The sequence below is a fragment of the Salvelinus namaycush genome, chromosome 19 (assembly GCF_016432855.1).
Source record: "Salvelinus namaycush isolate Seneca chromosome 19, SaNama_1.0, whole genome shotgun sequence".
In the NCBI taxonomy this organism is placed as follows: domain Eukaryota; kingdom Metazoa; phylum Chordata; class Actinopteri; order Salmoniformes; family Salmonidae; genus Salvelinus; species Salvelinus namaycush.
Genome location: NC_052325.1, coordinates 19,197,078 through 19,223,623, shown reverse-complemented (window position 1 = coordinate 19,223,623; position 26,546 = coordinate 19,197,078). Strand labels below are relative to the sequence as shown.

At 42.9% G+C, this 26,546-nt stretch overlaps 1 protein-coding gene across 2 annotated transcripts; it reads left to right on the top strand.

The window, feature by feature from the left end:
• Window positions 1–6,201: 6,201 nt before the first annotated feature.
• Window positions 6,202–14,513, top strand: LOC120064211. Of its 2 annotated transcripts, XM_039014615.1 has the most exons (8): window positions 6,202–8,246; window positions 9,198–9,261; window positions 9,591–9,689; window positions 9,793–9,936; window positions 10,154–10,274; window positions 10,363–10,434; window positions 13,493–13,564; window positions 14,088–14,513. In XM_039014615.1, the coding sequence occupies exons 4-8, from the start codon at window positions 9,793–9,795 to the stop codon at window positions 14,291–14,293; spliced, it is 615 nt and encodes a 204-aa protein (XP_038870543.1). In that variant the 5' UTR covers window positions 6,202–8,246; window positions 9,198–9,261; window positions 9,591–9,689; the 3' UTR covers window positions 14,294–14,513. The 2 variants fall into 2 exon arrangements, with proteins under 2 accessions (XP_038870543.1, XP_038870542.1); XM_039014614.1 differs by having other exon boundaries at window positions 6,202–9,261.
• The last annotated feature ends 12,033 nt before the right edge of the window (window positions 14,514–26,546 follow it).

The following is a 26,546-nucleotide window of genomic DNA, read 5'->3' as shown; positions in this document are numbered from 1 at the left end:
GTCTCTGACGTTTTTGGGGAACGATATTGACATCCAGAAAGGTCTTAGCACAAGGCCCAAAACGAAGCCTGACCTAAATGTGAGGTGCTTTTGGGTGACAGCGGCAGAACCGTTGAGGCTAGAAGCACAATTCAATCACAGGAACCTTCCCAAGGTCCTCCCGATCTGTGCAAGCCTAACCTTGACAGTGTGGAATTAACCCTTAACAGTGAAAACAGGGTGTTTTCTTCTAACAGTTTACATTGACATCCCTCCCCATAGGAATACATTGCCTGCTGCCCTAAATTCAACCTGATGCCTATGTGGGTTATGATTGCCATCTCAAGCTGTCTTCAATGACAATCCATCAGGCCACTATGAGGATTACCTGTGTTGAGTTTAAGCTTCCTAGAGCAACCGGAAGTGGTTAAATTACCCTAAAAGTGGTTTTGATATACCCAACCTGCAGTTTGTATAAACACTGAGTTCAACCCTCTGTAAATCAGTCAGTTCTTAACGTAAAGACTTGAAACTCAGGATTCTGTAAAAGCCTACCCCAATGAGGATATGTGTTTATTTTCAGCTTCCTGTGACAACCGGAAGTGCCTTGAATTGGGGTCATAGGGGCTGTTTCAAAGGGTTAAAAAGGTCACATCTTTCTAAAATGTCATGTGTGTGATTAGGCAACCCTCATGAACCGGTACATATTATAAAAACAGATTTTTATCCGTTTTTTTTGGCTCTTTTTGGAGGACTTACAAGTTCCACCTAGGTAGTGCTATGTATCCATGTATAGTCTGAATTTAATATATTTCCAGATTATGGTTGGGGGCCATATACAGAGCCACATATGTGAAGAGCAGCTGTCTCTGACGTTTTTGGGGAACGATATTGACATCCAGAAAGGTCTTAGCACAAGGCCCAAAACGAAGCCTGACCTAAATGTGAGGTGCTTTTGGGTGACAGCGGCAGAACCGTTGAGGCTAGAAGCACAATTCAATCACAGGAACCTTCCCAAGGTCCTCCCGATCTGTGCAAGCCTAACCTTGACAGTGTGGAATTAACCCTTAACAGTGAAAACAGGGTGTTTTCTTCTAACAGTTTACATTGACATCTCTCCCCATAGGAATACATTGCCTGCTGCCCTAAATTCAACCTGATGCCTATGTGGGTTATGATTGCCATCTCAAGCTGTCTTCAATGACAATCCATCAGGCCACTATGAGGATTACCTGTGTTGAGTTTAAGCTTCCTAGAGCAACCGGAAGTGGTTAAATTACCCTAAAAGTGGTTTTGATATACCCAACCTGCAGTTTGTATAAACACTGAGTTCAACCCTCTGTAAATCAGTCAGTTCTTAACGTAAAGACTTGAAACTCAGGATTCTGTAAAAGCCTACCCCAATGAGGATATGTGTTTATTTTCAGCTTCCTGTGACAACCGGAAGTGCCTTGAATTGGGGTCATAGGGGCTGTTTCAAAGGGTTAAAAAGGTCACATCTTTCTAAAATGTCATGTGTGTGATTAGGCAACCCTCATGAACCGGTACATATTATAAAAACAGATTTTTATCCGTTTTTTTTGGCTCTTTTTGGAGGACTTACAAGTTCCACCTAGGTAGTGCTATGTATCCATGTATAGTCTGAATTTAATATATTTCCAGATTATGGTTGGGGGCCATATACAGAGCCACATATGTGAAGAGCAGCTGTCTCTGACGTTTTTGGGGAACGATATTGACATCCAGAAAGGTCTTAGCACAAGGCCCAAAACGAAGCCTGACCTAAATGTGAGGTGCTTTTGGGTGACAGCGGCAGAACCGTTGAGGCTAGAAGCACAATTCAATCACAGGAACCTTCCCAAGGTCCTCCCGATCTGTGCAAGCCTAACCTTGACAGTGTGGAATTAACCCTTAACAGTGAAAACAGGGTGTTTTCTTCTAACAGTTTACATTGACATCTCTCCCCATAGGAATACATTGCCTGCTGCCCTAAATTCAACCTGATGCCTATGTGGGTTATGATTGCCATCTCAAGCTGTCTTCAATGACAATCCATCAGGCCACTATGAGGATTACCTGTGTTGAGTTTAAGCTTCCTAGAGCAACCGGAAGTGGTTAAATTACCCTAAAAGTGGTTTTGATATACCCAACCTGCAGTTTGTATAAACACTGAGTTCAACCCTCTGTAAATCAGTCAGTTCTTAACGTAAAGACTTGAAACTCAGGATTCTGTAAAAGCCTACCCCAATGAGGATATGTGTTTATTTTCAGCTTCCTGTGACAACCGGAAGTGCCTTGAATTGGGGTCATAGGGGCTGTTTCAAAGGGTTAAAAAGGTCACATCTTTCTAAAATGTCATGTGTGCGATTAGGCAACCCTCATGAACTGGTACATATTATAAAAACAGATTTTTATCCGTTTTTTTTGGCCCTTTTTGGAACGTTTACAAATTCTATCTAACTAAGGGTATTCGTACATTTCTAGTCTTCAAAGCTATTGAGGGGATTTGTCTAGGGGGTCATAGCTTAAACATGTCTATGGCAATGAGGGGAGATGCGTATGTGAGTCTCGAGCTAATCAGACCATTGATATAAGAAGGCTTGCCCCTGGACACTTGTAACTTAACTGGGTGGCACAACGTGGCACCCCCGACATCATACTTGAATACTGAGCCAATAGCAGCATCTATATATTAGAAATGGCCTTAGGCCCCATAAAGTTCATAAACGAGATGGGCGTGGCCACCCTACCTTCATACTTGAGGCTTTAGCCAACCGCAAAATAGATATACAGTACCAGTCAAATGTTTGGACACACATACTCATTCAAGGGATTCTATATTTTTACTATTTTCTACATTGTAGAATAATATTGTAGACATCAAAACTATGAAATAACACATATGGAATCACATAGTAACCAAAAAAGTGTTAAACAAATAAAAATATATTTGAGATTTGACATTATTTTAAGTAAACACCCTTTGCCTTGATGACAGCTTCGCACACTCTTGGCACTCTCTTCGCACACTCTTGACAGCTTCATAAGGTAGTCACCTGGAATGCATTTCAATTAACAGGTGTGCCTTGTTAAAAGTACATTTGTGGAATTTCTTTCTTTCTTAATGCGTTTGAGCCAATCAGTTGTGTTGTGACAAGGTAGGGGTGGTATACAGAAGATAGCTCTATTTGGTAAAATACCAAGTCCCTATTATGGCAAGAACAGCGCAAGTAAGGAAACAGAGACAACAGTCCATCATTACTTTAAGGCATGAAGGTCAGTCAATGAGGAAAATGTCAATAACTTTTTAAAAGTTTCTTCAAGTGCAGTCACAAAAACCATCAAGCGCTATAATTAAACTGGCTCTCATGAGGACCGCCACAGGAAAGGAAGAACCAGAGTTACCTCTGCTGCAGAGGATGAGTTCATTAGAGTTACCAGCCTCAGATTGCAGCCCAAATAAATGCTTCCCAGAGTTCAAGTAACATCAACTGTTCAGAGGAGAATGCGTGAATCAGGCCTTCATGGCCGAATTGCTGCAAAGAAACCACTACTAAAGGACACCAAAAATAAGAAGAGACTTGTTTGGCCCAAGAAACTCTAGCAATGGACATTAGACCGGTGGAAATCTGTCCTTTGGTCTGATGAGTCCAAATTTGAAATGTTTGGGTCCAACTGTGTCTTTGTGAGACGCAGAGCAGGTGAACGGATTATCTATGCATGTGTGGTTCCCACCGTGAAGCATGGAGAAGGAGGTGTGGTGGTGCTTTGCTGGTGACACTGTCAGAGATTTATTTAGAATTTAAGGCACACTTAACCAGCATGGCTACCACAGCATTCTGCAGCGATACACCATCCCATCTTGTCTGCGCTTAGTGGGGATATCATTTATTTTTCAAAAGGACAATGACCCAAAACTCACCTCCAGGCTGTGTAAGGGCTATTTGACCAAGGAGAGTGATGGAGTGCTGCATCAGATGACCTGGCCTACACAATCAGCCGACCTCAACCCAATTGAGATGGTTTGGGATGAGTTGGACCGTAGAGTGAAGGAAAAGCAACCAACAAGTACTCAGCATATGTGAGAACTCCTTCAAGACTGCTGGAAAAGCATTCCAGGTGAAGCTGGGTGAGAGAATGCCAAGAGTGTGCAAAGCTGTCATCAAGGCAAAGGGTTTGAAGAATCTCAAATATAAAATATATTTTGAGTTGTTTAACACTTTTTTGGTTACAACATGATTCCATATGTATTATTCTCAGTTTTGATGTTTTCACTATTATTCTACAATGTAGAAAATAGTAAAAATAAAGAAAAACCCTTAAATGAGTTTGTGTGTCCAAACTTTTGACTGGTACTGTATATTAGAGTTGGCTTTAGGCACTTAAAGTCACAGATCTAGGATCAGTTGACCTCCACATAATGTTAACATGAGCCACTAATATCTTACTTCAGTATTGTCTATAGCAGTTTCTTCATTAAGACTTATATTTGGCCTTAATATACACTGCTCAAAAAAATAAAGGGAACACTTAAACAACACAATGTAACTCCAAGTCAATCACACTTCTGTGAAATCAAACTGTCCACTTAGGAAGCAACACTGATTGACAATAAATTTCACATGCTGTTGTGCAAATGGAATAGACAACAGGTGGAAATTATAGGCAATTAGCAAGACACCCCCAATAAAGGAGTGGTTCTGCTGGTGGTGACCACAGACCACTTCTCAGTTCCTATGCTTCCTGGGTGATGTTTTGTTCACTTTTGAATGCTGGCGGTGCTTTCACTCTAGTGGTAGCATGAGACGGAGTCTACAACCCACACAAGTGGCTCAGGTAGTGCAGCTCATCCAGGATGGCACATCAATGCGAGCTGTGGCAAGGAGGTTTGCTGTGTCTGTCAGCGTAGTGTCCAGAGCATGGAGGCGCTACCAGGAGACAGGCCAGTACATCAGGAGACGTGGAGGAGGCCGTAGGAGGGCAACAACCCAGCAGCAGGACCGCTACCTCCGCCTTTGTGCAAGGAGGAGTAGGAGGAGCACTGCCAGAGCCCTGCAAAATGACCTCCAGCAGGCCACAAATGTGCATGTGTCTGCTCAAACGGTCAGAAACAGACTCCATGAGGGTGGTATGAGGGCCCGACGTCCACAGGTGGGGGTTGTGCTTACAGCCCAACACCGTGCAGGACGTTTGGCATTTGCCAGAGAACACCAAGATTGGCAAATTTGCCACTGGCGCCCAGTGCTCTTCACAGATGAAAGCAGGTTCACACTGAGCACATGTGACAGACGTGACAGAGTCTGGAGACGCCGTGGAGAACGTTCTGCTGCCTGCAACATCCTCCAGCATGACCGGTTTGGCGGTGGGTCAGTCATGGTGTGGGGTGGCATTTCTTTGGGGGGCTGCACAGCCCTCCATGTGCTCGCCAGAGGTAGCCTGACTGCCATTAGGTACCGAGATGAGATCCTCAGACCCCTTGTGAGACCATATGCTGGTGCGGTTGGCCCTGGGTTCCTCCTAATGCAAGACAATGCTAGACCTCATGTGGCTGGAGTGTGTCAGCAGTTCCTGCAAGAGGAAGGCATTGATGCTATGGACTGGCCCACCCGTTCCCCAGACCTGAATCCAATTGAGCACATCTGGGACATCATGTCTCGCTCCATCTACCAACACCACGTTGCACCACAGACTGTCCAGGAGTTGGCGGATGCTTTAGTCCAGGTCTGGGAGGAGATCCCTCAGGAGACCATCCGCCACCTCATCAGGAGCATGCCCAGGCGTTGTAGGAAGGTCATACAGGCACGTGGAGGCCACACACACTGCTGAGCCTCATTTTGACTTGTTTTAAGGACATTACATCAAAGTTGGATCAGCCTGTAGTGTGGTTTTCCACTTTAATTTTGAGTGTGACTCCAAATCCAGACCTCCATGGGTTGATAAATTTGATTTCCATTGACCATTTTTGTGTGATTTTGTTGTCAGCACATTTAACTATGTAAAGAAAACAGTATTTAATAAGAATATTTAATTCATTCAGATCTAGGATGTGTTATTTTAGTGTTCCCTTTATTTTTTTGAGCAGTGTATATGACTTTGTGGTTGTGGGTGGATTTCAACTGCTGGCTGGAATTCTCACTCAACTGTACCACTAATATGAACCTGTTCTACAGACTCTTGTAGACTACTATGCACTGAAAAACAGTTAATATGTTACAAATCAAAGCTTAACATTGAAATTTGTGATTTCAAATGATTAAGTTAAATTCAGATAGGCATGTTATGTGCTCTCTAACACAAACATAAAATGTGTTGTTATTGCTGTAGACCTTTTAACAGATCTAGGAGCAGTTGACCTCCACAGAATGTTAACATTAGCCACTAATATCTGACTTCAGTACAGTCTATAGCTGTTTGTTCATTAATACTTATATGTGGCCTTAATATACAGCATATGACCTGGTAAAGGAGAGGGGGATGGGAGGCTGCTCAATGATTGGCTGTAGTGTAGGGTGTGTCATACAATGTATCAAAATTTCAACTGCTGGCTGGAATTTTCACTCAACTGTACCACTAATATGAACCTGTTCTACAGACTCTTGTAGACTACTATGCACTGAAAAACAGTTAATGTTACAAATCAAAGCTTAACATTGAAATATGTGATTTCAAATGATTAAGTTAAATTCAGATAGGCATGTTATGTGCTCTCTAACACAAACATAAAATGTGTTGTTGTTGCTGTAGACCTTTTAACAGATCTAGTTGACCTCCACAGAATGTGCACATTAGCCACTAATATCTGACATCAGTATAGTTTATAGAGGTGTATCTGTCTGTCTGTGTCTTTCAGTTTCTATTTAGACTACATCAAATATGAAGAAGCTGTGCAGCCACACCATGTTCAACATGTTACCTAATTAGCTAGCTAGCTGACAATCTGGTTGACCTGTAGCATATAAACATTTGTTGGCACAGAAAGAAAGGGGATATGAAAAATGATTGATCAAATTCCTCCTGCCACTATCTGACTGGGTTAATAACTTAATATTAAGTTAATATGGACCCATTGTCTTAGACTTGAACTCTTGGACCAAACAGTGGGACTCTGATTTCAGCCATAGGGACTTGTGACTCGACTCCTGACTCCAACATTGGTGACTTTGACTCAACTCAGAGTAGCCATAGGGTCTTGTGAATTGACTCTGACTTTTGTGACTCAACTACAACACTACTGCCATTGCATGGCTACTACTACTGCTTCAACTACCAATTCTAGCAAGTTGTACCCCAGGTTGGGTACACTTTTCTGCTGCTCCCTCAAAAGCATTAAGCAGACATTTTGATTATACCTCCCTCCCCATAACTCTCTGTTGTTAATATCAGTAGGCTGTTTGAGTGGTCTGTGGGCAGGTAATTCATCTGATTGCTGATGGGTTAGGTTGCTAGATCGAATATTAACCTGCCATAAGCTACTTTTGTGTCAGCAAGTCTCCCCAGTGAAAAATGTACATATCCACCACTCCATCTCTCATGTACAGACCATTCAAGTAGCTGCACTTAACACCTCACTGATACTGATTGTGTAAGCTACAAACCCAAATTGTCTAAGGAAATGTGGCTAACAGTAATAACATTGCAGACATATTCAGAAATCTGGGCTGATGGAATCATTGTTATGCATATCTACTGGCCATAATTTCCGCTTGAGGTCCTGCCCCTCCCCCACTGCAAAGTGCACAAAAGTACCAAACTATCAAAGGTTTTATAGGTCAACACAGTCCCCCCCCTCCCCTGTCCTTTGTATATTATTTATATATACTTGTGTTCCCATATGTACTTCCTGTATTGATTTGTTGTTAATAAAAATATAATAATAATAAAAGATACACAGTTCCCCCTCCCCCATGTTGCAGCATAAATCTCTGCCCAAGGTTGCCATGTACACTATTTTGTGGTTTATTGATGTACTTTTAAAACTTTGCGGCAGGTGAAAGGTTTTGGTCGCTAGGTGGAAGTTGTTATACTACTTCTATATTGCAACGTTACCAACATGGCATTTTTAAAAAATCATTAATTTCCCTGTATTCTGCTAAAATTGTGCTAGTGAAGGTGGGTTTTGAAGTCTGGTTTTGAGCAGACTCCTAGAAATTTGAAATTGACCTGGCAAGCCTGTCCCTGCCTGAGCGTGATCACCACTGAAGTAGCTGTGCAGCACGTGTTTTAAGGAAGAGGAGGATGGTTGCAGATGTTTGCATTCATGCAAGAAGGTAAGCTATTAACTAAACTGTTAACCAATATTTTAGCTAAAATTGTATTTGGTGTATTGACAAGCAATGCATGTTCTCGTTGTCTTTATTTTTAATGAATTAATGTCAGTCATGTATGTCTTTCGGTGGAATCCAACATGCATTGACATGTCTGAAAGCCGCATTGTGTCAGATATACTGCGTCATGACAGATTGAAATTGGCAGGTTTATCCAAACAATTCATTAATGCGCAATTGTTACTTTGCATGTTTCTACCTTATAGTTATTTGTGGCTTGCTAACGGTTAGTGTGCTAGCTAACTGTTAGCGTGCTAGCTAACGGTTAGCGTGCTAGCTAACGGTTAGCATGCTACCCATGCTAGTTAAAAAATAATAATATGCTAGCTATGGTTGCAAGCTAGCTAATAAGTTTAGCATAATTGGTAAACGTGTCTTTGATTCAGAATACATGATTGTGGTTAACAATGTTACATGCATTGGAAAATAATATTGCTATAGTGTAACAAGCTAGCAAGAAAAGCCAGTTCCTTTTCATCTATTTTGTCAAGTTATAAGCCTGTATGTGTGTTAAAATATTTAAACCCCCTCATTAAATTCATGTATTGAAGTTGCGCCCGTTTTTTATAGCCCTTTCTTACCCAAATACCGTTTTTTACATTGAAATAATTCAGATGAAAATAAGAAATATGTTAAACTAATTAAGAAATAAGTGACCAGATTTTTTTTATTGAAAACCATGGACATTAGTTTGGGTGGGGGGAGGGGCGTGGTGCGGTTCCTAGTTCTTTTTTTTTTTGCACATAAAAGAGTGAAACACCACAACAAGAATAAGGGTTGTGGAAAGTGTCAATTTTGGTAGGACTGTGACAATTCACTGTCTTGAAAAATACATACATACAATACATACATATATTGGCAGATTCTTTAACCAAATCCCTATTTCTTACACAGATTTTTTAAGATCTAAAACATAATGGAAGATAAGAGTCCAGGAACCTACAAAGTAACCAATGCGGTATGTTTTCTGATTTGCCTAGTATTTAGAGTACGCTTGCCTTGCTTTAGCCAAACCACTCATACTGATTCTCTTTTAGTCCATCCATAAAAACAGATTCAGCTTTAGTTGCATGCAGGAACTTGCATAATGTGCTTATGTTATGCTTATACTTGCTTTTTTACCTTGAAAGTAGTTTAAAAAAACAGAAATTGTAATAGATGTTTGTTGGACCTCTATTAGTCAATGATAACAGTCATTGGTGTCCCCCAGCCCATCCCCTGTTGTGTGCCGAGCAATCTTGTCATTCTATTAAGTCTCAACTATTCTTTTTGTCTTCCTTTACAAAGGCACTGCAGAGGCTAAGAAGGCGCATGTAAAATCTAAAGAAGCATAGTTCAACTTGTGAGGCCAGATTTGAAAAGGAAAAGATAAATCCCGAAGCGCAGGTTTGTCAGTTGTTTAGAATGAGGATACTGGGGATGGTTGAATCGTTATCATATCCTATTGCCTAATTTGCACATGACTAATATCATTTTATTGTATCCTTAGATGTCAGACACCGAGGCTGCCAGTACCTCTGAGGCTGCCAGTACCTCTGAGGCTGCCAGTACCTCTGAGGCTGCCAGTACTTCTGGGTCGATAGTCAATGTGTTGGATGATGCACCACCGTTGATCAGAACAGACAGTATATACGTAAGTTAAAGTGTCATTCAACACCAGCACATACTGTAAGTTCTTGTGAATCAGCTTTGTAAATCAAAGATGGGCAAGTGTGCACTTTCATCCCATATTCATAGTATTATAACATAAACAAGTAGAGGAGCACAGTCGTAACTAATCAAAATGTGCCGGTGTCCAAATACTTTGTCATCTGTCTAGTTATCCAATATAATTTTTTTCTTCAATACAGTTGACCAAAGCTATGCTTGGATACAAGACTGATGACTCAATAACCAGCATTGGCAACAGTGTAGATGGTTATGTCCCAGGATCATCAGAGGAAGGCAATTTTTATGAAGAAAATCTGACAGGTATGTCTATACTTTACATACACATGGACCTATTCTTAATTACAATGTCCTGTTTGAAAATTACATGTTTTCCACTGATGTTTTCCAGGAGAGATGTCAGTGATTCGGGCCAAAAAGCCAATGACCAAGGGAAAGCTGGGGCAAAAGAGAGACTCACACGGTAAGCATGTTTCCTGCTGCCTTCAGTCAGTGTAAGTCTGATGGCCTTGAGATAGAAGCTGTTTTTCAGTCCCAGCTTTGATGCACCTGTACTGACCTCGCCTTCTGGATGATAGTGGGGTGAACAGGCAGTGGCTCGGGTGGTTGTTGTCCTTGATGGTCTTTTTGGCCTTTCTGTGACATCGGGTGGTGTAGTTGTCCATGAGGGCAGGTAGTTTGCCCCCGGTGATGCGTTGTGCAGACCTCACTACCCTCTGGAGAGCCTTACGGTTGTGGGCGGAGCAGTTGCCGTACCAGGCGGTGATACAGCCCGACAGGATGCTCTCGATTGTGCATCTGTAAAAGTTTGTGAGTGTTTTTGGTGACAAGCCAAATTTCTTCAGCCTCCTGAGGTTGTTTTGTTGATGTTGAGTGTGAGGTTATTTTCCTGACACCACACTCCGAGGGCCCTCACCTCCTCCCTGTAGGCCGTCTCATCGTTGTTGGTAATCAAGCCTACCACTGTAGTGTCGTCTGCAAACTTGATGATTGAGTTGGAGGAGTGCATGGCCACGCAGTCATGGGTGAACAGGGAGTACAGGAGAGAGCTGAGAACGCACCCTTGTGGGGACCCAGTGTTGAGGATCAGCGGGGTGGAGATGTTTCCTACCCTCACCGCCTGGGGGTGGCCCGTCAGGAAGTCGAGGTCCCAGTTGCACAGGGCGGTGGGTCTCGAGCTTAATGACGAGTTTGGAGGGTACTATGGTGTTAAATGCTGAGCTGTAATCGATGAACAACATTCTTACATAGGTATTCCTCTTGTCCAGATGGGTTAGGGCAGTGTGATTGCGATTGCGTTGTCTGTGGACCTATTGGTGCGGTAAGCAAATTCGAGTGGGTCTAGGTGTCAGGTAGGGTGGAGGTGATATGGTCCTTGACTAGTCTCTCAAAGCACTTCATGATGACGGAGGTGAGTGCTACGGGGTGCTAGTCATTTAGCTCAGTTACCTTAGCTTTCTTGGGAACATGAACAATGGTGGCCTTCTTGAAGCATGTGGGCACAGCAGGCTGGGATAAGGATTGATTGAATATGTCTGTAAACACACCAGCCAGCTGGTCTGCGCATGCTCTGAGGACGCGGCTAGGAATGCCGTCTGGGCCAGCAGCCTTGTGAGGGTTAACACGTTTAAATGTTTTACTCACGTTGGCTGCAGTGAAGGAGAGCCCGCAGGTTTTGGTAGCGGGCCGTGTCAGTGGCACTGTATTGTCCTCAAAGCAAGCAAAGAAGTTGTTTAGTTTGTCTGGGAGCAAGACATCGGTGTCCGCAACGGGGCTGGTTTTCTTTTTGTAATCCGTGATTGACTGTAGACCCTGCCACATACGTCTTGTGTCTGAGCCGTTGAATTGCGACTCTACTCTGTCTCTATACTGACGCTTAGCTTGTTTGATTGCCTTGCCTAGGGAATAGCTACACTGTTTGTGTTCGGTCATGTTTCCGGTCGCCTTGCCATGATTAAAAGCAGTGGTTCGCGCTTTCAAGTTTTGCGCGAATGCTGCCATCAATCCACGGTTTCTGGTTGGGGAAGGTTTTAATAGTCACCGTGGGTACAACATCACTGATGCACTTTCAAATAAACTCGATCCCAGTCCACGTGACCGAAGCAATCTTGAAACGTGGAATCAGATTGGTCGGACCAGCGTTGAACAGACCTGAGCACAGGCGTTTCCTGTTTTAGTTTCTGTCTATAGGCTGGGAGCAACAAAATGGAGTCGTGGTCAGATTTGCGAAAGGAGGGCGAGGGAGGGCTTTGTATACGTCGCAGAAGTTAGAGTAGCAATGAACCAGAATCATGCCAGCCCGGGTCACGCATTCCATATGCTGATAAAATTTAGGGAGCTTGTTTTCAGATTAGCCTCGCTAAAATCCCCATCTACAATAAAAGCAGCCTCAGGATATGTGGTTTCCAGTTTACATAGAGTCCAATGAAGTTCTTTCAGGGCCGTTGAGGTATCTTCTTGGGGGGGATATACACGGCTGTGATTATAATCGAAGAGATTTCTCTAGGTAGATAATGCGGCCGGCATTTGATTGTGAGGAATTCTAGGTCAGGTGAGTAAAAGGACTTGAGTTTCCTGTATGTTGTTATGATCACACCCCGAATTGTTAATCATAAGGCATACACCCCCGCCCTTCTTCTTACCAGAGAGATGTTTGTTTCTGAGATGCGTGAAGAAACCGGGTGACTCTACGTACTCTGATAACGTATCCCGAGTGAGCCATGTTTCCGTGAAACAGAGAATGTTACTATCTCTGATGTCTCTCTGGAAGGCAACCCTTGCTCGAATTTCGTCTACCTTGATGTCAAGAGATTGGACATTGGCGAGTAGTATACTCGTGAGATGTGGGCGATGTGCCCGTCTACAGAGCCTGACCAGAAGACCGCGCCATCTGCCATCTGTGGCGCCGTTGTTTTGGGTCACCTACTGGGATCTGATGCATTGCCCTGGGTGATAGTCGAAACAGAGGATCCGCTTTGGGAAAGTCATATTCCTGGACTTAATGTTGGTAGTTGACGTTGCTCTTATATCCAGTAGTTCTTCCCGGCTGTATGTAATAAAACTTAAGATTTCCTGGGGTATCAATGTAAGAAATAACACATTAAAAAACAAAATACTGCATAGTTTCCTAAGAACGCGAAGCGAGGCGACCATCTCTGTCGGTGCCATAAGTATTCTGGCCGTACTGTGCTGGTCCAGATCTGTTTTGTCTTCATCAGTTAGTGTATTTCCAACCATGCCAGCACAGAACGGTTCAGTTTGGATTGTACAGTGGTGTGAAAAAGGTTAGGATGGAGTCTGCCTTCATTTCAGCATGGTATTGTGCTTTCCCCTCTCAATACATGGCTGTATCTGTAGGGTTTGGGTGGCTGTAGCCGTCCCTCTCATACCATATTCAATAGGCTTGAATGGCACAGCTGTTATAAACCTGCATTTTGAGTTTTTCCAACAGTTATCGCTTATGGATTGGTTGATAGGTTGGATTGGGTGAAACTGACATGATTTCCACTGATGTTTTCCAGGAGAGATGTCAGCGATTCGGGCCAAACAGCCAATGACCAAGGGAAAGCTGGGACAAAGGAGAGGCTCACACAGTAAGCATGTTTCCTGCTGCCTTCAGTCAGTGCGTTTTCACTCTGTAGTGTCAGCTTATGGTACTGTGCTGGTCCAGATCAATCCTGTTTTCATCAGTTAGTGTATTTCCAACCATGCCAGCACAGAACGGTTCAGTTTGGATTGGACACAAGTCAAGACGTTAGATCTGAACTAGTGTGTCAGGATAGATGATAACACAGAAGGATTACCACACTTTACATTGTTTTTCCTGGGTGAGGGAACTTAATTTAATAAGTATTGCTTTTATTAGAAGGATTACATTGCAAACCTTTTGATGGGCTTAGATTTCATACAGATTGACTCTGCCTTGATGTCAGCATTGCACATTCTTCTCTCACATCCTTCTCTATGTAGTTATTTAGTTGGGATTGTTAGTTTAACCTCAACACTCTCTGCAGATACAGCTGCAACCTGGTAGAGTTAATACAGAGATGAACACATACTGTATTGTACTCAACCTTTATTTAATGTAGTCATTCATAATGTCATCTCTTTCCAAAGGTGCCAAAGGAACAAAAAGGTTTTGGTCGACAATAGAGGTGGATGCAGTTGAAGATTCCTTGATGAATTTTATCCGAATGGGAAAAAGGCCTGGAAAACAAGACTGTGAGAAATGCATTGCTGCTTCTCCCCAAGCGCTAGTAAACAGGGACTGGAGAGCAGTAAAGTTCTATGTACACAACAAAATAGTTGCAGATCAGAGATAATAAGTGTATAAGATGCTTCTATCTTGGTGTACCTCTGAGGATTTAATGGGACTTACTTGACTTAAGCTCATAGGCAGTTGATGAATGTCCTCCATCTCACTCTGTTTGGGGGAAGTTTTCCCAGGTGGGTTGTTCACTTTTGGAGTGACTAAGGTCTCAAGAATACAAAGCCTGCTGACTTTGAATGTTACAGAAAAATAAAATACATTTTTCTAAACTATTAATCTGTTACTTGGATATAATGACTCCATTACTGAAATGGTTGTTCCAGTTTAAATACTTTACAGTAGAACTACACTACAGTAGAACTACACTACAGTAGAACTACACTACAGCCGTTGAGTTGCCATCCGTGTTGCATCATTGTGGCATTCTACATGCAATATTTTCAGTCATAAAATAGAATGAATGCATCAAATATCGATGTAATAAATGTATCACTAGTCACTTTAAACAATGCCACTTTATATAATGTTTACATACCCTGCATTACTCATCTCATATGTATATACTGTACTCTATACCATCTACTGCATCTTGCCTATGCCGTTCGGCCATCGCTCATTCATATATTTATATGCACATATTCGTATTCATTCCTTTACACTTGTGTGTAAAAGGTAGTTGTTGTGAAATTGTTACATTACTTGTTAGATATTACTGCACGGTCGGAACTAGAAGCACAAGCAATGCGCTACACTCGCATTAACGTCTGCTAACCATGTGTATTTGACCAATTTGATTTGATTTGATTTGCAATGTGCGGTCTCAAGTAGGTGGTAAAATTACAAGTGATCTTTTTTCAAGAAGTCAGCAACTTTCGGTGATTTCCTCATATTAGATTTTTTTTCTAGCTCATGAGTGTAATTTCTGTGCTTCTATGATGTCTGGAAAGCAGGGTCCTAAAAAGGTATGTAAATGTGAGGAGTCCTAAATTGGTTAGAAATGCAAGACGGGGTGTGTGTGTGTGTGTGTGTGTGTGTGTGTGTGTGTGTGTGCTTGCGTACACACGTATGCACGTGTGTGTGTGTGTGTGTGTGTGCATATGTGGATTTATTTACCCATTGAGTGTGTGTCACGCAGACACAGCAGCAGGCGTTTGATTATAGGTTCTCATAACTCTAGTACCATACTCTAGTAAATCAAGGGAGCGACATATTGACTGCATATATATATAGAACAGGGCTAATCACTGATGCTAACTGCTTAAAATGGTCTTCTCTGTCAAGAGTTAATGAAGCCTCAACCATAAACCTCTCACCCGGCTCTCCAGACCTGGGTTCAAATACTTCAGCAGTGCTTGATTGAGCTTGCCTTGCTTTCCAGACCAATAGACAAGTACCTAATCTGCATATCCCGCCTATCTGGCACTGCAGGCAGGCTAAAGCAAATTCTCAATGTATTTAAAAATATTTTTGTTAGTATTCGAACACAGGTCTTTACCTTGTCACTGCCTACATCCCTAGAGGAACAAGGTGTATCTGGAAGGAGAATGCAGCATTCTTTCTCCAAGGTCCTCATGCAAATTACCAACATGCTCCCACATACATCCAGCAAGTTTATTATAGAAACCCAATGTTCGGTGACGTATCTGTGGCATCGTAAAGTGGACAGGCCCAGATATAGACACAGTGCATGTTGAATCGTTAGGGAAGTGAGGTTGGATGGGGAGAGGAGACAAGAGTAGAGGAAGAAGGGGGATTGGACAGAGGATAGTGGCATAGAGAAGCATCAGACATGAGAGGAGAGAACAGGGGAGGAAGGGATGAGGAGAGGGGAGAAATGAAGAGAGGGGGATTGAAGAGGAGAAGAGGCGGAGCCTGAGAATGCAGTAGCATGCTGGGAGTTGCTACTCATTACTCTCCATTAGGCCTTTGCTACACGCTGTGGCAGTACGACACACACACACACACACTACACGGTACAACACACACACACACCGCATGGTATGACACACGGTATCAGTGGGCAGTCGGTTTCTCCCCAGAGGACAGCAGCAGCAGGCTCTGTTCTGGCAGCAGCCAGGGTGGACAGAGAGGGAGGGTGTCGAGGCCCATGCAAGGCTATACGCCTAATAATCGAGTTATTTCAGACCCAGTCATCATTTCACACTTGACTGCCTGACGAGCTACTAATGGGGGTTACATTGAAGCCAGCCGCCTCTGTCTCTGTCTCTGTCTCTGTTTGTGTGCATGCATATGTACATACATACAGTGCCTTCGGAAAGTATTCAGAATCCTTGACTTTTTCCTTATTCTAAAATGGATTCAATATATTTATTTAAGTTTTCAGACCCTTTGCTATGAGACTCGAAATTGAGCTCACTTGCATCTTGTTTCCATTGATCATCCTTGAGATGTTTCTACAACTTGCAGTCCACCTGTGGTAAATTCAATTGATTGGACATGATTTGGAAAGGCACACACCTGTCTATATAAGGCCCCCCAGTTTACAGTGCATGTCAGAGCAAAAACAAAGCCATTAGGTTGAATGAATTTTCCGTAGAACTACTAGACAGGATTGTGTCGATGCACAGATCTGGGGAAGGGTACCAAAACATTTCTGCAACATTGAAGATCCCCAAGAACACAGTGGCCTTCATCATTCTTAAATCAAAGAAGTTTGGAACCACCAAGACTCTTCCTAGAGCTGGCCGCCTGGTAAAACTGAGCAATCGGGGAGGAAGGGCCTTTGTCAGGAAGGTGACCAAACTGAGCAATCAGGGGGTGTGGACCTTGTGCAGGGAGGTGACCAAGAGCCCGAAGGTCCCTCTGACAGATCTCTAGAGTTCCTCCATGGAGATGGGAGATCCTTCCAGAAGAACAACGATCTCTGCAGCACTCCACCAATAAGACCTTTATGGTAGAGTGGCCAATGGAAGCAACTCCTCAGTAAAAGGCACATGACAGCCCGCTTGGAGTTTGCCAAAAGGCACCTAAAGGACTTGCAGACCATGAGAAACAAGATTCTCTGGTCAGAAGAAACCAAGATTGAACTCTTTGACCTGAATGCCAAGCGTCACGTCTGGAGGAAACCTGGCACCATCCCTACGGTGAAGCATGGTGGTGGCAGCATCATGCTGTATGGATGTTTTTCAGCGGCAGGGACTGAGAGACTAATCAGGATCAAGGCAAAGATGAACAGCGCAATGTACAGAGAGATCCATGATGAAAACCTGCTCCAGAGCGCTCAGGACCTCAGACTGGGGTGAACGTTCACCTTCCAACAGGACAATGACCCTAAGCACACAGCCAAGACAACACAGGAGTGGCTTCGGGACAAGTCTCTGAATGTCCTTGAGTGACCCAGCCAGAGCCCGGACTTGAGCCGTGCAGCAACGCTCCCCATCTAACCTGACAGAGCTTGAGACGATCTGCAGAGAAGAAAGGGAGAAACTCCCCAATTACAGGTGTGAAGCCTGTAGCTTCATACCCAAGAAGACTCGATGCTGTAATCGCTGCCAAAGGTGCTTCAACAAAGTACTGAGTAAAGGGTCTGAATACTTATGTAAATGTAATATTCCCATTTTTTAAATTAGATAAATTAGCAACATTTCTAAAAACCTGTTGTGGCTTTGTCATTAGGGGGGATTGTGTGTAGATTGATGAGGGAAAAAAACTATTGAATCAATTTTATAATAATGCTGCAATGTAACAAAATGTGGAACAAGTCAAGGTGTCTGAATACTTTCCGAAGGCACTGCACATACATGCACATTTGTGTGTGTGTTGTCGTGCATGCCTACTCAAGCTATTTTTCTGCCACTTGAGTTAATGGTTGTGTGCTCTCAGGATGTACTGTAGCAGCCACATCACCACTTGTCTTAGCCCAGTGAAGGCCCCATATGATTCCATATTGTTCTGTCTGTCTCTAATAGCTTTTTGTCTTGGCATCTGTGTGACTCCCCCCATCAGAATGCCCAGTGCTATCTGTTAACACGTTTGACCAGATCACCATCCACTATTTGACATTGTTGATACGTTTCCAAGTGGGAGATAGCTGCTGCTGCGGTGAGTCAGGCAGCCACACAGACACAGCCGTCAGGCGGGGATGCTGACTGTCAGACGAGGCTGTAACAGAGTGATTGGATTCCATTTGTTTCCAGAAAGCAAAGTGGAGTGATGCAAACAGATAAACAGAACAATATGCCACAGGTCAGAAAAACTGCACCACTACACAGGCAGACAGGATGAGATGAGAAAGAAATAAAGAAAGAAAGGCGTTGAGAGGGAGGAAGAGAGAAGAGAAGAGAGGAAAAGCAAAGGGAGGGAGAAGGGGAGAGAGGAAAGGAAGAGAGAGAAGAAAAAATAGGCATTAGGAGAGGTAGGGAGGGATGGAGGGAGGGATGGATGGAGGGAGGGATAGAGGGATGAGGTGAATGAGCAGGGGCATCAAATCAATACAGCACATTTCAGTCATGGAATATTTACTACACAACAAATATAAGATGATAAAAAAACTAAAGAATAACAATAAAAACTGAGCCACTAAAAAGCACCCTAAGGAAAAGCAACGCTTTTAAATATGTCCACAGTTTCGGTCCCCCCTCAGCTTCCCTGGCAGGCTTTTCCAAAGGCTGGGGGCATAATAACTTCCTCTCCATGCCTCTTGGTCCTCGGCTTTGGGATAGTTAAAAGGCCAGTGCCAGAGGACCTGAGGGACCTACTGGGTACATAACTTAAAAGCATGTCTGCCACGTATTGGGTGCACAATCGTGGATGGATTTAAAAACCAATAGAATAATCTTAAAATTACTTTTAATACTCACAGGCAGCCAGTGCAGAGACTTTAAAATCGGTATAATGTGTGCTCTCCGTCTGGTCTTGGTGCAGCATTCTGTAATGTTTTGCAGTTGACCAATGGCTTTCTTGGGTAGACCAGACAGGGGAGCATTACAGTAGTCAAGCCTGCTTGTAATAAAAGCATGGATGAGTCTCTCTGTATCCACCTAATAGAAGCGGCCGCACCCTGGCAATCTTTCTCAGGTGGTCAAATATATTTGTGTGATTCGAAATTGAGTTCAGAATCTAAAATAACACCTAGGTTTTGTACCTGGTGTTTTATCTTTATTCGCCATTAATTAAAATGTGTGTCCAGATTCTTTCTCTGTGCTCCGACTCCAACAATAAGTACCTCAGTCTTGTCTTTATTTAGCTGGAGGAATTTGTGATGCATCCAAGTATTTAAATTACTAGTACATTCTAATAATTTATCCGTGGAGCTAAAATCCTCTGGTGACACAGAAATGTAAAGTTGTGTATCGTCTGTGTAGCAGTGAAAATCAATGCTGTGCTTTCTGATAACGCTGCCAAGGGGTAACATACTGTATATAAACTGAATAGTATCGGACCTAAAATCTAACCTTGTGGAACGCCACATTTGTTATGTATTTACTCTGACAAAAAACTATTGACCGGTTAAATAGGTCCTAAAATAATTTAGAACTGGACCGGAGAGGCCAACCTACCTCTCTACTCTGTCAAGAAGTACATAATGGTCAACAGTGTCGAATGCTGCACTGAAATCCAAGAGAACAAGGACAGAGAGCTGTTTGGCATCTGTGTTGGAGCTAAGATAATTTATCACTTTATTAACTAAGGCTGTTTTGGGCCCGAAATCCAGATAGGATGTTTGAAAACATATTTCTCCAGAATTTAGCTTAAGAATGGAAGTTTGTAGATTGGCCGGAAATTGCTAAGAGCTGAAGAATCTAGATGACTTTTCTTCAGAAGGGGTTTCACCATAGCAGTTTTTAGTGCGGTGGGGAAGGTGCCTGTGAACAGGGAGAGATTAACAATAGCTTGCATTTTTTCAGATATGCAATTAAAAACTGTTTTGAAGAAGGTGGTGGGGATAGGATCGAGAAGGCAGGTAGAAGGCTTAAGATGTGATATCACTTTCCTGAGCATGTCTGTGTCAACCAGGGAAAATAAATCCATAGTGCCATTGCGTGGTAGGCTAGGGCACATATCAAACTTCTCATCGGGTCTTGCTTGACTGATACCCAGATACCCAGCCTAATGTTTGTTTGCTTATCTCTGAAATATGCCTCAAAGTTCTATTAAGCTATATTGAATTGTTTTAAGGTCATACCAAGGATAATTTTGCTATTTGATTCAGATTTGTAAGTCCCCTTGAAGTATCAAAAAAATATATATAAAAAATATTTGTTGAAAAATTGTATTTGGCCTTACTGCTATTATTCACTACATGGGACAACAGATAGTACCCCCCCCAAAAAAAAAATCTAAAGGAAGTTTGTTCTGAAGTGTCTATGCTCTATCTGAGAGATATAAGAAATATTTAGGAGACTTTTTGTACACATTTTTTTTTACATGTATTTAACCTCTTATTTTTGTCATTTAACAGTCTCCATACAGTATATACTGTATTTCCATATGTTGTTCAACAAGTACTGGAGGACAACCAACATGTGCATGTTCGGGAGAGTCTCACCTTTACACAGAGGGGTCATATTAGTGTGTAGCCCAAACAGTTTGGACAATACAGACAGAAGTTGGTAGATCGGCTGAAACGACTTCAGACGAGTCCCAAGACGCTGTGGGGGTCATAGAGCAAAACAGAGAACACCAACGTGTTCGTGAGAGTCTCATCTTTCCGTTCGTAATGCTACAGACAATTTTGTGAGAAGACCGATTTGTGGGATGTCTCATGGTCTGAAAAAGACCTCTCTAGCTCTGTCACCTTTCACCACAGATGCGGAGGTATTACATAGGCAGATGTGGTGGACTGATGTCTCTAGTTTATCCTGAAGGATTTTGCTGGTTTTTTATTTTATTTTATTACGCTAATTAGATTTTGGGCACGGACATGGACCTTAGGAGGTTAATTAATGAGGGTGACATTCTGACTGTTGGAAATCACACATCTCAATATACTCCATCAACTAGGATATTACATCCAAATTACAACATAACTCTTTACCTGTTCAATTGTCATTTTAATTTGGGTGACATTCTGACTGTTGTAAATCCCATATCTCTATATAATGCACCTACCAGGATATAACATCCAAATTACAACACTGTACATGGGATCATAACACACATCATCAATACAGACACATATCATGGCATCATAATTAATACATATATATATCATGATATTATCAAGGTGCTAGATTACAAACAGCTAAGATAGAGTAGCTTGTCTAACTAACTTGATTGATAGCCTGAAATGGCTTGGCAGCTAAAGCCAACTTCATAAAATTGCTAGGTGGCTATTATTGCAGAGCAACAACAAAACGTGTATTTTTTATTTATTCATCAAGTAGGAATCAATAGGCTACATAGCTTCCTCAAATTCATTGGCAAACATTCCACACACACACACACACACACACACACACACACACACACACACACACACACACACACACACACACACACACACACACACACACACACACACACACACACACGCTCACACATAGAAACACTTTCACACTCTTTCACACTCTTGACACACGCTGCTGCTACTCTGTTTATTATATCCTTTTTGCCTAGTCAACTTTACCCATAATTACATGTACATATTACCTCAACTACCTCATACCCTTGCACATTGACTCGGTACCGGTTCTCCTTGTATATAGCATTGTTTTTGTTATTTTATTGTGTTACTATTTCCTTTTTAATTTTTGCGAATTTTTATTCTTTACTCTGCATTGTTGGCAAAGGGCTCGTGGGTAAGGATTTCACGATAAATACACCTGTTGTATTTGGCACATGTGACAAATACTATTTTATTTTGAACTGCATATACCTACACCCAGGAGTCTATGGTGCGTGTAAGACACTACGCACACACACCCACACAAGCCCCGACCCTCCCACCCTTCCCACATACACCCACACCCAGGAGGCTTGTCTATGATGCGTGTAACACACTATGTAACACACGTCCTTGGGAGTTAATCGCTTTCAACTGAAGCAGGTTGACATTGTTCAGCGCCAAATGTGAACAAATTAAATGAGGCAATTAAAGAGTGAATAAGCCGGCGTAGAGCGTTGATAATTGTGGCCTGATACGCCAGCAGCAATTATAATGAAGCTGATGGTTCTACCTGGCTGGGTTAGTGATATTCCACAACATGGCTATCTGGGATACTAGGGTGTGTGAGTAGTGTCTGTGGGGGGTACTCGTTGCCTGGTCTAGTCAGTGTTCCCCCTCCACAAAATGCCGCTGCCAGATCTTTTTATAAATAATTATGATAAAACGTGGGCTGACATTTTTTTATTTTCAAATTAATTTAACATATGAAAACCCATCTCCAGGACAATGTGGTGTGTTTGGCTCCTCACAGGTGAAGGTGTGTGGCTGTGGTGTTCAGCAGTGTGGTTGTGTGTGGTTATGTACTGTGTTGTTCTCCAAATTAGAGTCCTTGCCACAAATATCAAACATATCCAAACTGCTAGAAATTTGCGGTGCTATACTCCCAAAATAATCCTCATACATATCTATGTATAACATGTATAACTTGTCCCCTTCGCCTCCTTCTGCTAGTGTAGGACAAGGCCTGTTAAATCTGCTCCACACTAAGGACAATGACAATTGCCCATAAACCTAAAGTCTTTCTCATCCAAGATGGCATAGCAGTCAGACGTCCTTTTGTCCTCGTCTTGTCGTGTGCCGTATATATATATATATATATATATATATATATATATATATATATATATATATATATATATATATATACATTTACACCTTTCTTTGCATATCTTTTATATATTTTATTTTCCAAAAACTCAACTTCAAAACGTTTTCCTGCAACCCGCCTCACCAATTACAAAAAAAAGTATTATTTACCTCAAATCTGAAAATCCACAATAGAAGCTAGCCAGAAGCTAACCATAAGCTAGCCAGAAGCTAACCTGAAGCTAGCCAGAAGCTAACCTGAAGCTAGCCAGAAGCTAACCTGAAGCTAGCCAGATGCTACCCAGAAGCTAGCCAGTTTACTGGCTAACGTTAGTATTTCAGCGAACCACGGTTTGTGGTCATCAGCTATTCCTTTAGCTCGTTAATCTATCGCCACTTTTGTACAACGCGACTCAGACCAGAACATACTGGACCTATTTTTCTCCATATCCCCGGATTTCAACCGCAAGCTCTGGACATTTACACCTTGATTTCGCAGCTAGTTAGCTGCTACCCATGTGTCTATTGGCTTACGTCGATCCCGGAGAAAACATCAATTATTCCGGAGCTAGCCAGCTGAAGAGTTCCATCAGCCACTCCTGGGCTACAATCACCTATCCGGACCCGTTTTACTGCCAATGCGGAGCCCCACCGGGCCTTCACGACTGACTACCGACGTTATCTGCCCGAGGGAGTTATCCAACTGGCACCTCCGTCGCGACGTTACCTGAACGCTCATCTGGGTCCCGCTAATCGTTAGCTGTCTTATCGGCTGCTATCTGAATAAGTCTATCGGACAATTTTTTCTTGGGTCACTATAACTATATCTATTTTGCCAATTGGATTGATCCCGTCTACCACACGGAACCCCACTAATCTACCGACGGAAACGCACGAGGCGGCTAAAAACAGACCTCCATCTTATGCTAGCTTGCTACCGATAGCCCGGCTAGCTGTCTGAATCGCCATGACCCCAACCAACCTCTACTCACTGGACCCTTACGATCACTCGATTAAACATGCCTCTCCTTAATTTCAATATGCCTTGTCCATTGCTGTTCTGGTTAGTGTTTATTGGCTTATTTCACTGTAGAGCCTCTAGCCCTGCTCTCACTATACCTTATCCAACCTTTCAGTTCCACCACCCACATATGCGATGACATCACCTGGTTTCAATGATGTTTCTAGAGACAATATCTCTCTCATCATCACTCAATACCTAGGTTTACCTCCACTGTATTCACATCCTTCCATACCTTTGTCTGTACATTATTCCTTGAAGCTATTTTATCGCTCCCAGAAACGTCCTTTTACTCTCTGTTCTAGACGTTCTAGACGACCAATTCTCATAGCTTTTAGCCGTAACCTTATCCTACTCCTCCTCTGTTCCTCTGGTGATGTAGAGGTGAATCCAGGCCCTGCAGTGCCTAGCTCCACTCATATTCCCCAGGCGCTCTCTTTTGATGACTTCTGTAACCGTAATAGCCTTGGTTTCATGCATGTTAACATTAGAAGCCTCCTCCCTAAGTTTGTTTTATTCACTGCTTTAGCACACTCTGCCAACCAGGATGTTTTAGCCGTGTCTGAATCCTGGCCTAGGAAGACCACCAGAAATGCTGACATTTTCATCCCTAACTACAACCTTTTCAGACAAGATAGAACGGCCAAAGGGGGCGGTGTTGCAATCTACTGCAAAGATAGCCTGCAGAGTTCTGTCCTACTATCCAGGTCTGTTCCCAAACAATTTGAACTTCTACTTTTAAAAATCCACCTCTCTAAAAACAAGTCTCTCACTGTTATAGACTGCTATAGACCACCCTCTGCCCCCAGCTGTGCTCTGGACACCATATGTGAACTGATTGCCCCCCATCAGCTGATGTTCTGAAAGAGCTGCAAAATCTGGACCCCTACAAATCAGCCGGGCTAGATAATCTGGACCCTTTCTTTCTAAAATTATCTGCTGAAATTGTTGCCACCCCTATTACTAGCCTGTTCAACCTCTCTTCCGTGTCATCTGAGATTCCCAAAGATTGGAAAGCAGCTGCGGTCATCCCCCTCTTCAAAGGGGGGACACTCTTGACCCAAACTGCAACGGACCTATATCTATCCTACCCTGCCTTTCTATGGTCTTCCAAAGCCAAGTCAACAAACAGATTACCGACCATTTCGAATCCCACCATACCTTCTCCGCTATGCAATCTGGTTTCAGAGCTGGTCATGGGTGCACCTCAGCCACGCTCAAGGTCCCAAACGATATCTTAACCGCCATCGATAAGAAACAATACTGTGCAGCCGTATTCATTGACCTGCCCAAGGCTTTCGACTCTGTCAATCACCACATCCTCATCGGCAGACTCGACAGCCTTGGTTTCTCAAATGATTGCTTCGCCTGGTTCACCAACTACTTCTCTGATAGAGTTCAGTGTGTCAAATCGAAGGGTCTGTTGTCCGGGCCTCTGGCAGTCTCTATGGGGGTGCCACAGGGTTCAATTCTTGGACCGACTCTCTTCTCTGTATACATCAATGATGTCGCTCTTGCTGCTGGTGAGTCTCTGATCCACCTCTACGCAGACGACACCATTCTGTATACTTCTGGCCCTTCTTTGGACACTGTGTTAACAACCCTCCAGGCGAGCTTCAATGCCATACAACTCTCCTTCCGTGGCCACCAACTGCTCTTAAATACAAGTAAAACTAAATGCATGCTCTTCAACCGATCGCTGCCTGCACCTGCCCGCCTGTCCAACATCACTACTCTGGATGGCTCTGACTTAGAATATGTGGACAACTACAAACACCTAGGTGTCTGGTTAGACTGTAAACTCTCCTTCCAGACTCACATCAAACATCTCCAATCCAAAGTTAAATCTAGAATTGGCTTCCTATTCCGCAACAAAGCATCCTTCACTCGTGCTGCCAAACATACCCTTGTAAAACTGACCATCCTACCAATCCTCGACTTCGGTGATGTCATTTACAAAATATCCTCCAATACCCTACTCAATAAATTGGATGCAGTCTATCACAGTGCCATCTGTTTTGTCACCAAAGCCCCATATACTACCCACCACTGCGACCTGTACACTCTCGTTGGCTGGCCCTCGGTTCATACTCGTCGCCAAACCCACTGGCTCCAGGTCATCTACAAGACCCTGCTAGGTAAAGTCCCCCCTTATCTCAGCTCGCTGGTCACCATAGCAGCACCCACCTGTAGCACGCGCTCCAGCAGGTATATCTCGCTGGTCACCCCCAAAGCCAATTCTTCCTTTGGCCGCCTCTCCTTCCAGTTATCTGCTGCCAATGACTGGAACGAACTACAAAACTCTCTGAAACTGGAAACACTTATCTCCCTCACTAGCTTTAAGCACCAGCTGTCAGAGCAGCTCACAGATTACTGCACCTGTACATAGCCCATCTATAATTTAGCCCAAACAACTACCTCTTTCCCTACTGTATTTATTTATTTTGCTCCTTTGCACCCCATTATTTATATCTCTATCTCTACTCACATTATTCCACTGCAAATCAACCATTCCAGTGTTTTACTTGCTATATTGTATTTACTTCGCCACCATGGCCTTTTTTTGCCTTT